The following is a 12,759-nucleotide window of genomic DNA, read 5'->3' as shown; positions in this document are numbered from 1 at the left end:
CCGGGTTTGGAATGAACGATGTCCACAGACAAGGTAGAGTATGTTGCATGATTTTATGAAAGTATGATGTATTGCAACATCAGAAACGAAGAAAAACTAAATAATGACTATTGTAACGCTTGACGTAAAGCAAGTGAAATTGTAGTTTTCTTATGTCTCATTCGAACTCATACAGAAACGCGACCCGGTTTGGCAAACTTGCATAGTGTGGTTATAGCAGATATAGGGCTGCAAAGCGAATCCAGAAGTGCCTTTCACCCTGAAGGTAAAACATGTTACTTAGTGTTGCTTTAATGATCTCCTCAAAGCTTCTGATTCTGGCACTCTTAAGGCCATTGCACACTGAGTCCGAAATTTTCGTATGCTTTTTTTCGTGTTCGTCAGCCTTAAAATTCGTCACGCACAGAAACCTTGCACACTGAGTCCGATGCGTATTTATTAAACCTTTGCGGAAAAAAACGCAAAAAATTCAAATTGGATTCGTCAAGCAGTGAGGATGATTTTGTTGCCCTCTTCTTAAAAAGAGAAAAAGAAAGAGGAAATATTGGGTCCATCCAATCCTGAGATTGCGCCGAGAGGAAGGAGTTTCACCTCCTTATCAAGAAGTTGCGAAATTATCCCGAGCGATTCAAAATTTACCTCAGAATGTCAGTGGAACAGTTTGATGCTTTGCTAGTGATACTCCACATATTAAAAAGAAGACCACCAATTTCCGTGAACCAATCGATCCTGAACAGACTGGCAGTATGTCTAAGGTATGGACACACGGGGACACACACACACACACACACGGCTGGCGTGTGACAGACACTTGTCTGCTTGTCAGACGCGTTTATATATGGTCAGACGCCACTCTGGATTCTGTCGTTCGCTTGTACGGTGGCTTTGAATTGTCAAAAAACCTCTCAAAATACTGGCTGTGGATGCGAAAAACGCAGAAAATCGAACCCGATCCGAATTTTTTTATTACGGACGAAAGTTTCGTAGACAGTGTGCAAGCGTGATTTACATAACGTGAGGTCGAATTTTTTTTTTAACGTGCGAAAATTTCGGATGCGAATTTCGGACTCAGTGTGCAATGGCCTTTAGCACTCTGCTTCTGTTAAACCTCAGTTCAGCTTTTGACACTGTTAGTCATGAGATTAGAATTACTAACACAGTAATCATCTGACAGTGAGGCAAAACAAATGTATATACCAGTGGTCTTTACCACTTTAACAATGCGATCATTAAATGAAAGAGTGGAATCCATGAGAACAGCAAGATTTTAAACTGTGGTATAGGGGGAATTATCAAGTCTCCATCCAAATCTATCAGTTGACCGGAAAATTTTGTCCTTTCGAGCCTTTCGTCCTTTTAGTAGGGAGGTTAAGTGACTTTTGACTTCAAGTCATGATGCAAAGGTCCCCTTTGGTTTGGAAGTACCTTAGGGCCATATAAATAAATTTATCCTAAGACACAAGTGAGATCACATTTTGTATCTTATATACGCACGTTTTTTAAAAATGGCCGCCGACCATACTTGAGAGGCCCATATCTTTGCTTCTGTTATAGCTATAATGACAAATTTGGTATCAACATGTACATTTTTGGGGTCAAGGAGTCCAATAAAATAGGTTCCAAGACTAAAAAACAATAATGTTGTCCCTACCATGACAATTGGAGGTGAAGTATGCAATTTTTTTATTAAAAAACGCATGCCAAACACACAGTCCATTCACAACTTAATAATAATTTAATAAATAACAACTTAAAGTGTTGAATATGTGTATTATGGGTGCAAAGGAACTGATTAGTGAGACAACAAGTCCATAACTATGTTCACAGTTTATAAGTAGGCATCGGTTGGGACGGTATCTGAAAGCCTGGCTAGCGCTTCCAGGTCCGTCCTGATGGCTCATCCGCACCATTCGGTTCGGCTATGCAATTCAGTTTGCACGCCGGCCTCCCAAGTTCAGGGGTGTCCACTTCACCCGTGTGCGGTCAGTGGATGCCCCTGACTTGCAGAAAGAGATCGACGTCCTCCTGCCGAGATGAGGTCCGGGTTTTACAGCCCCTACTTCATTGTACCCAAGAAAGGCGGTGGGTTACGGCCAATCCTGGACCTGCGAGTTTTGAATCGGGCCCTGCACAAACTCCCGTTCAAAATGCTCACGCAGAAGCGCATTTTCGAATGCATCCGTCCCCAGGATTGGTTTGCAGCGATCGACCTGAAGGTTGCGTACTTTCACGTCTCGATTCTTCCTCGACACAGACCGTTTCTACGGTTTGCTTTCGAGGGTCGAGCGTATCAGTACAAAGTCCTACCCTTTGGGCTGGCCCTGTCGCCCCGTGTCTTCACGAAAGTCGCGGAGGCGGCCATCGTTCCCATGAGAGAACAAGGCGTTCGCATTCTCAACTATCTCGACGACTGGCTCATTCTAGCTCACTCGCGAGATGTGTTGTGCGATCACAGGGACATGGTGCTTCGGCACCTCAGCCGGTTGGGGCTTCAGGTCAACTGGGACAAGAGCAAACTCTGCCCCGTGCAGAGGATCTCTTATCTCGGTATGGAACTGGACTCGGTCGCCCGGACTGCGCGCCTCACGGAGGAACGCGTCCAGTCAGTGCTTACCTGCCTCAGGTCCTTTCGAGGCAGGACAGCGGTTCCACTGAAACAATTTCAGAGGCTCCTGGGGCATATGGCAGTCGCAGTAACGCCGCTCGGCTTGTTACATATGAGACCGCTTCAGCGCTGGCTTCACGATCGAGTCCCGAGGTGGGCGTGGCAGAGCGGCACGTTCCGGGTCAAAGTAACCCCACACTGTCGCCAAACCTTCTCCCCGTGGTTGGATCCTGCGTTTCTTCGGGCCAGAGTGCCCTTAGTCCAGGTTTCCAGGCATGCTGTGGTTTTCACAGATGCCTCTGCCATGGGTTGGGGGGCCACGTACAAAGGGCATACAGTCTCGGGTCTGTGGACGGGGCCCCAGCTGCATTGGCACATCAACTGCCTAGAGTTGCAAGCAGTACGCCTAGCCTTGTGTCGCCTCAAGGGGTTTCTCAGACACAAGCACGTACTGGTCCGTACGGACAGCACTGCGACCGTTGCGTACATCAACCATCAAGGTGGTCTACGCTCCCGTCGTATGTCGCGACTCGCCTCCCACCTCCTCCTATGGAGTCAGAAGCATCTGAGGTTGCTTCGTGCCGTTCATGTTCCAGGGGAGCTCAACCGTGTGGCCGCCATCCCCAGGCGGTCCAGCTGATTTGGAGTGTCTTCGGAGTCGCACAGGTAGACCTGTTTGCCTCTCCAGACACGACCCATTGCCAGTGGTTTTACTCCCTGACCGAGGGGACCCTCGGCACGGACGCCCTGGCTCACAGCTGGCCCCGGGACCTGTGCAAGTATGCGTTTCCCCCAGTGAGCCTTCTTGCACAGACCCTGTGCAAGGTCAGGGAGGACGAGGAGCAGGTCCTTCTAGTGGCGCCGTATTGGCCCACCAGGACTTGGTTCGCGGAACTCATGCTCCTCACGACAGCCCCTCCTTGGCCGATTCCTCTGAGGATGCACCTCCTTTCTCAGAGACGGGGCACTCTATGGCACCCGCGTCCAGATCTCTGGAAACTCCATGTCTGGTCCCTGGACGGGACGCGGAGGTTCTAGGTGGTCTACCACAGGCAGTGGTGGACACCATCACTTCTGCTAGAGCCCCCTCTACGAGGCACCTCTATGCGTTGAAGTGGAACCTGTTTGTCGATTGGTGTTCCTCCCGTCAGGAGGACCCCCGAACTTGCCCGATCAGTGTCGTGCTTTCCTTCCTGCAAGATGGGTTGGAGCGAAGGCTGTCTCCCTCCACCCTCAAAGTGTATGTCGCTGCAATAGCCACGCATCACGATGCAGTAGAAGGTAAGTCTTTGGGGAAGCACGACCTGATCATCAGATTCCTTAAGGGAGCCTTGTCCTTCCAGGTTGCGTGCTCACTCTACTAGAGGTGTTGCCACTTCCTGGGCTTTGGCTCAAGGCGCCTCGCTGACAGACATCTGTAGAGCTGCGGGCTGGGCGACACCGAACACGTTCGCTAGATTCTATAGCCTACGTGCGGAACCTGTTTCCTCCCGAGTACTCGCTACGGCCAGTGGTGCGAGGGAATAGGTTGTGTCGGCTTTCTACGCCACTCCGCGCCTCGGCCGGATACGTGCGTCCTTTGCTCCGTATGGCGCCCTACGTCGGTGAGTCTCGTGAGTTCCTCCATCACCCCTCCGGTGCCAGGCGTGGCGGTCCGCCGGGCGCCAGGTCTGCTACCTCTAGTAGGAGTTGCTAGTAGACTGGGTGTTTTTTCCAGTGGTCTCTACGGTGACCCATGATGCCACGTGCAGTTCAGTTGTGTCTTCCCCTTGACAGACTCGTTCTGTCGTCCCTTTTGAGTGCGCTCCCATTTCCTTCAGATTGGGACTACCTCAGGGACTGCCATGTTTCACTACCCCACTGGGCTAGTACATATGGGTATTCCAGGCCTTCCTCAGGTAGGCTGGGGCTTCCGCAGCGTTCCCCCCTTTTTCTTAATGGGTTAGGGCACGCTTTCCCAGTGTTATCCAATATCCACTGAGCGGGTCTTGCGGAACAGCAGTGTGATTCCCTAGCTAGCTCCCGCTACTTATTCAAGAAACTGCTGCAGGGTAGCTTAGCTGGGCGCTGGAAGGGGCCAGCACCATGGCGTTTTATTAGGGATCCCAATTCATCAGGGAACTCCCCCGACGACACGTCGGCGTTCCCAGGACGAAAGGTAACGTCTCGGTTACGTATGTAACCCTCGTTCCCTGAATTCAGGGAACGGAGACGTGTCGTCCCTTCGCCATGTTGCTGTACCTTCGCGGAGGACTGGACACTCACGAAAAGCATTGCGCAATGTTTACTTCCGCCTTTTATACCCGCGCTGGTAGGCGGGCTGCGGAATGCAAATCTTGCATGCCAATGTCCATTGGCTTGTTTTTAATTCTCTCGAAGGCAATTGGCTCCCTAGCGTGATCCCAATTCCAATTCGTCAGGGAACTCCCCCGACGACAAGTCTCCGAACTCAGGGAACGAGGGTTACATATGTAACCGAGACATTTTTGAAGGAAAAGATAAGTAAAGTCACTCTGATGACACAATTTGTATGTGAAATGTGCATATTTACCCCCAATTGTCATGGTATGGGGAATTTTTTTTGTTTGTTTTACTTGAAACCAATTTTATTGGATTCCTTGACCCCAAAAATGTACACTTTGACACCAAATTTGTCATTATAGCGATAACAGAAGCAAAGATATGGGCTCTAGAGTATTTTCGGCGCATTGGCGGCCATTTTTGAAAAAACCTGTTTATTTCTGATACAAAGTGTGATCTCACTTGTGTCTTAGGATAAATTTATTTGTATGACCCTAAGGTACTTCCATACCAAAGGCGACCTTTGCATCATGACTTGAAGTCAAAGGCCTATTTTTTGGGCTTAACCTCCCTACTATTTAAACAGAACTGAAACAGCCCTGGTTAATGTTCTTAATGATCCCTCAAAGCTTCGGATTCTGCCACTCTTAGCACTCTCCTTCTGTTAAACCTCAGCTCAGCTTTTGAGCTGTTTTTGAGTGTTTGACTCGAGGTCATGGTGCAAAGGACCCTAGGTTGATTTTACTCCGAACCATCCCTTTAACTTTCACTGTTATGCTGATGACATTCAGATTAATTTTTTAGCATCTTTAGTCTCAGTGTTTCCTCCACCTACATTAACAGCTTGCATCAAGGGACTAAATCTGTTGTATCTAAATTTTCCGGTCAACTGATAGATTTGGACGGAGACTTGATAATTCCCCCTATAAATCTTGCTGATCTCATTGATTCCACTCTCTCATTTAATGATTGCATTGTTAAAGTGGTAAAGACAGCTTTTTTCAACCTATGTAATAAGTCTCATATTCGATCTTCTCTTAGTCAGCAGGATGCTGACACCGTAATACATGTCTTTGTCACATTACTGTAACTCACTTCTTTATGGCCTTTCAACTAAAAATATTAAACGATGACAATATGTTCAAAACTGCAGCCCGCTTGATCACTCACACAAGAAAGAATGAGCACATTACTTCAATTGCCTCCTTCATTGGCTTCTGGTTTCCTTGCGTATTAACTTCAAGGCACTAATCCTCACTTACAAAGCTCTCCATAACCTTACTTATCCGACTTCAGCCTTATGTTCCTGTTAGTTTCTTACGCTCTTGAAATACAGTCAGTGTCAGTGATGGAGGGAGATTTACAGACTGAGAGCTAAGATTAATATTCAGAGAAAACATATTTTTTTCTCCGAATATTGCTCTTCAGCTCTCAGTCTGTAAATTGTACCTTGTTATGGATATGTTATTTGTCTGAATCCCTCTTTGTTCGTATCTCTTGGTTTGCGTATTGTGCTTTGATGTTGATATTTATTTTGTTCTGTTCCTTAACCTGTCTTTGTGAAGCAACCTTGGGTGTTGGAAAGGCGCTATATAATTACAAATTATTGTTATTGTTATTATTATTATTATTATTAAACTATAAAAAAATAAAAAAATAAATATGCAAATAGTTTAAAGGTCAAGGTACTGTTTATAAAATAATAATAGGACAGAACAAATGCTCTTTACTCACCATAGACAGAAACACTGAATGTTTTTGATGTCAGTTTCACTCCAATTATCTCTAGTTGATAATCTCCAGCATGTTCAGTTGTGGTGTTTGTGATGGTCAGAGATCCAGTTTGATCATCCAGCTTCAGTCTGTTTCTGAATCTCCCATCAGGACCATCATATGTGGAGAAGATTTGGTTCTCAACGCTGATTTTAGCTATAAGAGACTTGTTATCTCTAAGTGTCCACTGTATGTCATCGTCTTCTTCATGTATTTCAGTAACATCAGTGTGTAGAAGGACAGAATCTCCCTCCGTCACTGACACTGACTGTATGTAATTTATCTCAGCACCAAACACACCTGAAGAACATGAACATGTTTAAAACAGATTAAGACTCTCGTTGGTTTATAAAGCCTGAAATCAGCTGTAGTTTTTGTCATTTACATATGAACTGAAATACATTCACAACAGCAGTAGTGATACTACACAAAATGAAATGTGAGATATATGAACAGACAGATGGTGTTATAGATGAACCAATAATTTGGTCTCTGTTTTAAAGTTATCTTGAGTTGAGAAAAAACATTGCTTAAAATTACATAATGTCCCGAAAACAAATACATGATAACTTCAGCATGAAGCTACAAGTCTAATTACGCTGGATATTTTCAATAATTGTTTTTAAATAAATAAGACGGTTAGGCCAGTAAATAAAACAGGCTCACTGATTCTCTGATGCTCTCAGGGTTCATGCGCATTTTGACTAATTAATTTCCATGACATTTGTCTGTTCATGAAAACTGCAGAAGTATTGAAAAATTAATTATGGACCTGATTACAAAGTTAGTAGATCTCGCCATAATTATTAATCTGGTAAAAATAGCAGCAGATAAAAATAATCTAATCTGAACAGTAGTAGCAGATTTATTGCTCTGAAATGGAAAGAAATTAAACCATTAAAATGTTTTTATAACTTACCAGTTAGACTCCAGCAGCAGAAACAGAACAAAACAAGCGTGTGAAACATTTTCTTTTCAGTGCTTGATCTAAAAACTCTGTTCACCAAAACACTCAGTCTGTGAATCCTGTAAAAATAAAGAGTTAAAAGCAACTGGCATCTCACAGTACCGGCTGCACTGACGTTCATCTTCCAAGTCAAACTGAAAGTAGCTGTGGTCGCTTTTCAGAGATGTGGTTTGATCTGTTGGGTGGACAAACATCTTGTTGGTGAGAGTGTGTATTCAGGGCAGGTGTGTTAAACATGTAGGTGAAAAGTTTCTTCCTGTTCTGCAAACTTTTAAGACTCTTAAAAAAAACATGACGAGAAACTGTTTCTGACAGAGGGAGAGAAACAATAACTCTCATCTGTTGTAAGTAAGGGACTGTGTGAAGTTTCCACTCACTGTGCAAAAAAAACCCCAAAAACAACAACAACAACAACAACTTAGTGGCCTTTAACCCTTTGATTTACTGTTTTATGCTATAGAAATCGTCTAATGGCTTTAGTAGGTTCCCAAAGCAAATGTATAGAAAAGAAGGGTATATATGAATCAGGATGTTGGTTATATGATGTTCATTAAATTGATCAAGATCATCCATGAGACACTGTAGTTATATAACAAATAATATAACTGATGAGATCATCTCGATTACCTTCACATGCAAAGACACAATTTTCACACTGAGTCCAAGTTCAAGGCAACGTAAAGTTTCTTGGGAGAATGTAAAGGATTTGAAAAAAAAAATTTCTTCCATCCCAAATTTTTTCCACCACCATGTCCCTTTATGGGCTTCATTAGATACCAAAGGCGTGAGACGCCAAGAACACATTGCTTAAAAGGCTAAATGTGTTGCATTTAGGTGTTAAATGTGTTGCATTTAGCAAGTTGTTGCATCGTCTTCATAGTTCACAGACATCATTTCTATTTTTGAGGTGCTGCAATGCCATCTGTCTGATGTTTCCTGTTGAGCTGGCAGTGCTGTGATGCTGCTGTTTCTCAGAAACCCACTAGATGGTGCTATTTATCAGTTAAAGCAGTGTCATACAACTGAAAAGTCACTGCAGAGTCAAATGACATCCAGCTCCTCCTCTCTGGTTAGGGTTAATTAAATTTACTAATTAATTTTATTGGAGGATTTCAAAGGTTGTGCTCATGAAAACTTGGTGGTTCTTGCTGATGAGTTTATATTGACACACCAAACAGTTTTTTCTCCAGTGGGAGGTTTGATTACACGTTGCTGTCCGTGGTTCTGAAATGCAGATGGAGGACGGGATGTTAATACCAGATTAAGCCGGGGTGGGGCGTATGGAGGGGGCAGATCCACAAAAACTCGTTCTAGTGAGCGGCGGGTTTGTTTCTACTGTATAGATGCAGGATCTGATCACTGATTGCGAAGCCTGGAAAAAGAAAAATATGTCAAGCAAGCCTAAACTGTAGGTTTTGTGAATTCTGTTTCACCCATTTCTCCCTCGTCTGGTTATAAACCATATTACGTGGATGCTACACACATCTCGATATTATGAGACACAGTAGCAGCTCAATCACTCATTGTAAGCGATGTACTAAAGCTGGCCCCAGAGACTACTACTGCTTCGCGGCGTGGGTGCCGATTGTATAAAAGTTCCTCTACACAGACTTTTTCTGAAGTCAGACTTGGTATCTGGGTGCGTGAACATGGCTGTGAGCACACAACTCCCGGCGAATTGAGTTTAGTTCATCTCAGGGAATGACCTGGCTGGTGGTCAAGTGTTTTCCCAGCCTATTGTGGTAGAAATCCCAGAGGAAGTTATGATGTCCCTCACAAATGTAAGGTTGATTTTCCTGCATGTGTGATAAAGCGAGCACAAAACTTGTAAGTTTAATGATTTGGTGAACTTGTCAGATTCATTTATGGTGTAACCTGATAAGAAAGAATCATGTTCTGATCCAGAAGAACATATATTCCTTCTAGAAATACCTTTACAGATTGGTCGCAAGCAGCTAGCTAGCTATTAGGATGTATTGGAGAATGTGGTATGGAGAAAGATTAGACAACTGAAAGGTATTAATAACTATAAGCAGAAGTCTTAGCTTCAACCTTTGCTAAAATCCATAGCGTTGGAAACTTGGATGATACGTTTTTAAAAAGAAGGCAAGAAATAAGTTAGAATGTCTGAAAAAACCTGAAAAAACAAGGAGTAGGTAGCAATATGGATGAAGATTTTGATTATTTTGAGTTAAAAATAGCAATAATAAAGAATGAATAAAGAGTCGAAAGGGAGACACCTATTCAGCATTCAACCTAAAGTGGGGATTGAAAGAAGGGTATTTGGAAGAGAAGATACTGTTATGGCTCTGTATAGGACACACTAACCTTTATTATTCACTGCATATTATAGGAAAGTGTGAGACAGACTGCTGCAATTACTGTAGAATTAGAAACAGAACATGTGATTTTACACTGTGAGGCAAAGCTATAAAAGAGAAAGAAATCAGCTTGTTGAAAAACTCCAAAGAGATTTGGAAAACAGATCACGATATATTTCAGAATGCACAGAAACATTTAAGGGTCTATGATATTCTTCTAAAATATTCAAGAGTTACAGATTTGATCAGAAGGATATAGTTTTATTTTTTTCATTCTTTTTTTTCTTCTCATTTAATTATTCCTTTCGTTTATCGAGGCTTCACACTCCATCCCAATAGGTGGCGGAAAATAACCTCAAGCTGGTTTGCCAACCGCCAAAGAAGAAGAAGCTGAAGCGAAAGCAGAAGAACAATAACGACACATGTGTGCCATGCATGCATTCATTAATGTCCGATTAACTGGCGGGAACAACTATGCATGGAAAACATGAACGCAAAATATTTATTTTGCTCAGTGTTGTGTTTACTCGCACATGGTAAGACATTTTATGTTACAATCTTTGTTCAAGTCAACCATAAAAATGAATGACAAACCGCTACTCCGCGCGCTGCTCCAAGAGCATTGCTCTCTCACAAACTTAAATCTTTTAAATCACTATAGAAACTGATCAATGTACATTGAATGCAATTTTAGTGGCTTTGAATAAAAGTAACTTAATTCTGCCAACTGAATAATGCAAATGAACATCAAACGTTTTTTTATAACTAGTCACCCCTATGTTTGAATACTAACAACAACAACAACAACAAAGCAATATTTTGCGATTAATAGCACCAAATGTTTTAATGGATAATATTAATCTATAATTCTTATAATGGGAAATGGTCTTTATGAAGCTATGAAAATTGGTTGCATGAATCCACTGCTAGGGGTTAATAGTTTAGGACCCAAGGACTAGGACCTGTATACATAACATTTCTAAGAAATGCTCTTAAGAATAGTCTTAAGCTTTGACTTAAGTGTAAAAAAAAAAGAGGTAAAAAGCCAATAATTAAAAAGTAGGACTTCTCTAAGAGTATGACACTTTTATAAAGAAGCTAAAAGTATCCAGTCAGTATCTGGTGTGACCACCATTTGCCTCAAGCAGTGCAACACATTTCATAGCATCGCATAGATTGATCAGGTTGTTGATTGTGGCCTGTGGAATGTTGGTCCACTCCTCTTCAATGGCTGTGCAAAGTTGATAAACGGGGGCAGAAACATAAGTGTTACGTTTATAATTTTTTTTAAGTGTAGTTATCAGTATCCCAGAAACAATCAGATGTGTTGGACCTTCTAGACGTACGTGACTGTGATAGTGATGACTCAGATAGGGAGTACCAGGGTGAAACGGCCCATTTGCCAGGTAGACTATTGAATGTCGATGCAGAGGTGAACTATCTGGAGGATTAGGCAGATGTTCATGAGAACCAATTGGTGTGCCCCACACATGACCACAAACAACCCTTTCTACAATGTACGGCTCTTTAGTGAACTGAATGAGTGCACACATATCTCCCTGAAACTGGCCTACGACAGGGCCCAAGTGTAGTCATGGTCTAGCCCATAGGAGTCTAGCTGAACAAGCAGAAGTTCTTGGAACTTCCTTTTCAACCTTTTCACCTCACTAAACCTCCTTCATGAAATGACAAAACAAGGTTATGGATGTCTTGGAAAGTGTTGTGTAAATCGGTCTAATTGAAGAATTTGTATGAATTCTGACTATGGCCTTTCCCACCGGTCACTTTTGTGACAGAGTATAAAACCTAATATTTCACTAACTTAACCAACATAAAATCAAAGAGGGCATAACGTTTGTGTGTTAGGGAGGTCTAAGGAGTAAAATGCATGTACTCAAATTGCAAGAAAAAATTTGGGATTATCCCATCTGCATTTTACTCCTTAGACCTCCCTAACACACAAACGTTATGCCCTCTTTGATTTTATGTTGGTTAAGTTAGACATTCCCGACAGTTACCGTCCCATCTCAAACCTCCCATTTCTGTCCAAAATCCTGGAGCGCGCTGTTGCAACTCAACTTCAAACATACCTCAACTCCAATAATCTATATGAACCATTCCAATCTGGCTTCCGCTCTAAACACAGCACCGAAACTGCCCTCCTCAAAATCACCAACGACATTCTACTTGCTGCCGACTCTGGTCTCCTCACCATCCTCATCCTCCTAGACCTCAGTGCAGCCTTTGACACCATCAAACACTCCATCCTCCTTTCACGCCTTCAGCACCTAATTGGAATAACTGGCTCCGTACTAACCTGGTTCACCTCCTATCTCTCTGACAGACACCATTATATCTCTATAAACAACTGCATGTCTTCTGCCACTCCAGTCACTCATGGTGTCCCCCAGGGTTCAGTTCTTGGCCCCCTTCTCTTCATCCTGTACATGCTCCCCCTTGGACAGATCCTCCGTCAACATGGTCTCCACTTACACTGCTATGCTGATGACACCCAACTCTATCTCTCCTCAAAGACCATCACAGCCTCCACCCACTCAACCCTTACAGCCTGCCTCACTGACATTAAATCATGGATGCAAGAAAACTTTCTCCAACTCAACTGCAATAAATCAGAGATTCTCATAATTGGTCCTAACTCCCTCACCCAACATGCCCAGACATTTTCCCTCAACATCGACGGCTCCAATGTCACCACTTCCACCTACATCCGCAACCTTGGAACCATCTTCGATCCTACCCTCTCCTTTGTACCACATGTCAACCACATCACC

General features: G+C 43.2%; 2 protein-coding genes across 3 annotated transcripts in view; both read left to right on the top strand.

The window, feature by feature from the left end:
• LOC309476041 (uncharacterized protein) overlaps positions 1–12,759 on the top strand; it is a 160,859-nt gene that overhangs the window by 43,806 nt on the left and 104,294 nt on the right. The window lies entirely within an intron of this gene.
• Positions 9,853–12,759, top strand: part of LOC309476150 (uncharacterized protein) — a 106,298-nt gene continuing 103,391 nt past the window's right edge. Inside the window, exon 1 of the mRNA XM_082139372.1 lies at positions 9,853–10,503. Within this exon, the coding sequence (XP_081995498.1) occupies positions 10,446–10,503 (58 nt within the window). The 5' untranslated portion in view covers positions 9,853–10,445. The remainder of the gene's footprint in view (positions 10,504–12,759) is intronic.

The sequence above is a fragment of the Leuciscus leuciscus genome (genome assembly GCF_965113295.1).
Source record: "Leuciscus leuciscus genome assembly, chromosome: 15".
NCBI lineage: Eukaryota > Metazoa > Chordata > Actinopteri > Cypriniformes > Leuciscidae > Leuciscus > Leuciscus leuciscus.
This window is presented reverse-complemented; position numbering and strand designations above follow the sequence as displayed.